Below are 3,807 nucleotides of genomic sequence, written 5' to 3'. Positions count from 1 at the left end.
TCCGCTGCCATCGGTGTATGAATGGGTGAATGTAATGCACAATCTCTGTAAAGCGCCTTGGATAAAGGCGCTATATAAATGCACCATTTACCATTTACCATTTATTTAATACAAGCAGATCGAAAAAGCAAATTGGATGAATGGGGAGTCAATGCATGCAACTCTAGATTCACCCCATTATAAAAAAATCTAGAGTTGCAAATTGCGGCTAGCTGGCCATGACAGCTAATTCTCCTGCCAGATTGAATAGCTTGTTGTTATGGAGTTTATTTTAAGAGGATATCCTGAATTTGAGTCATGGCCCCGCACTGGACCCTACAGCATTTTAATCATGATAGTGAGGAGGATACTAAGGCCTACTGCATGTAGCATGTTATCTTGTAATGAACGAATGAGTCACCTAAACATCTCACTAGTACTATCCTCTTCAAACACCTGCAGGCATACTGTAGTATTCAGGGCCCACACACTAAATCAGACTGGATTCATAAGAACTTTAGAAAATGTATAATTTCAACCAAGTAGGCTACAGTATGTAGGTTATTAGAACCAGGGTACATAGAGGACATGGGAAGAAAAAAGTACTGCCGAAGCAGACAACCCGCAACACTCCAGGTTATAGAGAAAGAAATCCTTAGGTGCAAGGCTCAATGATACATGATAGAACAAAGAAAATGCCAGCACTCAATATATGTCCTTTTCACATGATTTTATTTACCTCTGACAAACGTACGCGTTTCGGCCTAGTTGGCCAAACAACAACGCTGAGGAAGGCCAACTAGGCCGAAACGCTTATGTTGTCTGCTCGTCAGAGGTAAATAAAATCATGTGAAAAGGACATATATTGACTTGAGTACTGGCATTTTCTTCGCTCTACATGATAGAGGACATGAATTGTCTTTCTCTTTTTAAAGTTAATTCAGTCTTATGTCTTAACTGAATTACTGAGATAGCTTCTGTAAGAGATTCTGGGTGCTGTTTGTGCGCGCATACAGAACAGACAGGAGTATACAAATGGATTATGACCAAATGGTCCCACATTCTTGGAGTTAAATTAACACAGAGGATTTTAGAGTGTATAAAGCCTAGGGCTGGAGGAAATATATTAGGGTCTGAACTAGTGCACAGCAGTGGGATATTGAAGCTAGGAGCTGTTTTAAAACAAGTTGGAGCCTCACTCTGCTAAGAAAGTCTCAGAGCAATATCTTTGGCCAGATGGGCAGGGAATATATTATGTCCTGTCTCTGACAATATTTAATATTGTATAGGCTAGTAAACCTACTGGGAAATCATGTTGAAAATGTTGCTGGCACTTAAACGTGACTAAGATGCAAACTGAAATAAATTATCATTTATTTATTTTTATTTTAGGAGCTTATTTGGTTTTATACTATGCTTAAACACAGAAAATTATGTCTATCATTCTAAAGTATCTAGATCTCAACAGTTAAAACCATATATTAAAAAAACGATATAATACTGCCACCAAGTGGACACGTGTAAACTGTACAACTACCGTCTGCGATGATTTCCAGCCGTGTTAAATACCAGGCACTACTACTAGTAGTAAGAAGAGAACATTACAAAACAATTGGGGGGACAATGATTCATATTGGCGAAGCTGAATTGAAAGAAAAAATAATAATGATGATAAGGGAAATATAATGGAGGAACACATAATCTCGCGTCAGCGTCACCATGCAGACTTTCCACCTAGGAGGAACCAATAATTTCATTTCATTTGAAAGAGGGGACTACATTTTGGTTGCACACATCACATCGTTTCCTGTTTTGGAGGTTGACAGACAACAGCTTTTAGACATTTCTCTCATATCTAGCTTTTGGTCATGATTCAAAATGTTTTGAGGAGATTAGTGAACCAAGCTTCTTGTGTTCCACGATCCTTGAAATGTGCGGTTTCGCATAAGCTTATTTCATCTGCATTTGTTCGGTCAAACAGGAGCTTTACTGATAATGTGAAGGACGAAGCCCAACACCACCAGTTTGACACTTCGTTGCTCGAGTTCCTCGCATGTCCCCTGTCCAAAAATCCACTGAGGTAGGTCCTTTTAGAAGACAGGACATGTCATCATTGCCTAAATGGTTTTATTCAGCTGCATCATTTGGCCATCATTAGTGTTGTATATTTGTCTGTCATTAAATGTTTTTGATGAATTGAGTTGAATATAAAGGGGACTCCAATGTAATGTTCAATGTTGATTGATTTGAAGTATTAACAGATTGGAGAATTTCAAACAGCACTTTTTTTCCTCCTAGACCTTGTTTTTGTACTTTTTCCTGTGCTTGTCTTTGCAAACTGTTAAAGTATTCAATCAATCATAATTTTGAAAATGCACAACAATACAACATGTATTGTTGTGTGTTGTTCCTCTGCAGTATGAAGACTATCTCGATAACGGGCCCATGGAAATTAATGTTACAGTATTGTTCGTTTTCATCCTTCCTCAGGTACGACGAGAAGACCAACGAGTTGGTCAACGAAGAGCTCGGCATCGCCTACCCCATCATTGATGGCATCCCCAACATGATCCCGCAGGACGCACGTCTCATACAGAAGGACACGGACGCGCCAACTGAACCCCAGGGATAGAAACCAAGACAGACACACAAGGGCCTCCAACTGGCCCAGAAATAGTGTCCTTTCTTATTTCTTATCGTATACACATTCTGACTGGAGACACATGCCTACAACTGAAGACACTGAAATCCATATCAGCTGACCACATGTAATGACTTATATTAGTGCATATATACACCCTACATTAGTCTGAGGAGAAATTAAAGTAGTTTTTGCTTTGCTACTGTACCTGACACACCTTGTTCCAGCCCTGCAGCCTGAGAACAATTAGTACATTTAATATAATATATTAAAATATATTTAATAAAATGGCTAACTGAAAACGTAATCTTATCTGGCTACTGACATTTAATTCAGATACAACGATAACACAGGTCAGACTGCTAGTTATTAAACATTATACAGCATCATCCCATCTACCAATTATGTTCACCCTGTCCAACCTGGTGGTGATGGTGCCCATAGTGTCTCTCTGTGGCTTGTTTTACTCCGCTGCAGTGGACGAGAACTTTCCCCAAGGCTGTACCAGTAGCAGCAGTCTCTGTTTCTACAGCCTTCTGCTGCCGGTAACCATCCCAGTCTATGTCTTTTTCCACCTTTGGAGCTGGATGGGGATCAAACTCTTTAGGCACAACTAGGATACTCTTTAGTTCTTCTTGTTCTAATCTGTTCATTTAACCCATTTAGGCCTGACCTCAAAATGTAAGAAAACTCTTCTAAATCCTCCAGTTTTCTGAAATAAATATTTTCTCGAAAATATCGCGCCACTCGGTTGTGCGCTATGAGCTTGTAGATCTGCTATTTTTCAATGGCTAAATTATAACATGTTTAAAACACAAAGGGGTTCCCACCCAAAATGGGTTAAAATGGTAATGGCTGGTTGATTTCACAATAATACAATGTAGCTTTAAATGTTGTGCTTATTTGAAGCAGAGGTGGTGGTTATACAGTATGAATAAACAATTACTTCCTTTGAATAAGGGTTTGGTGCATTTCTTTACAGTGCATAAATGGGGTTGGCAAGGAAATACTCTGGATTTGACTTTACATAGAACAAGATTAATAGTCACAGCAGTGTTTATATTAGTAATTTTATGGTAAATCCAGTAGGAATATTGTGACTGCGATAAATTTGTCTTGTTTTACAATACATTAACAAATAGCCTTCAATTAATGTTCTTCTAAAGTGAACAGCAATGCACAACAAT

The 3,807-nt window shown here is 38.7% G+C and overlaps 1 protein-coding gene across 1 annotated transcript; it reads left to right on the top strand.

Moving 5' to 3' along the window:
* The first annotated feature begins 2,620 nt into the window (after window positions 1-2,620).
* LOC310857683 (phosphatidylinositol N-acetylglucosaminyltransferase subunit Y-like) lies at window positions 2,621-3,535 on the top strand. Its single transcript, XM_083763471.1, has one exon. The coding sequence runs from the start codon at window positions 3,025-3,027 to the stop codon at window positions 3,235-3,237; it is 213 nt and encodes a 70-aa protein (XP_083619597.1). The 5' UTR covers window positions 2,621-3,024; the 3' UTR covers window positions 3,238-3,535.
* Window positions 3,536-3,807: the final 272 nt, after the last annotated feature.

Source organism: Protomyctophum parallelum (genome assembly GCF_964188405.1).
Source record: "Protomyctophum parallelum genome assembly, chromosome: 4".
NCBI lineage: Eukaryota > Metazoa > Chordata > Actinopteri > Myctophiformes > Myctophidae > Protomyctophum > Protomyctophum parallelum.
The sequence above is the reverse complement of the archived record's forward strand: the minus strand, read 5'-3'. Positions and strand labels throughout refer to the sequence as shown.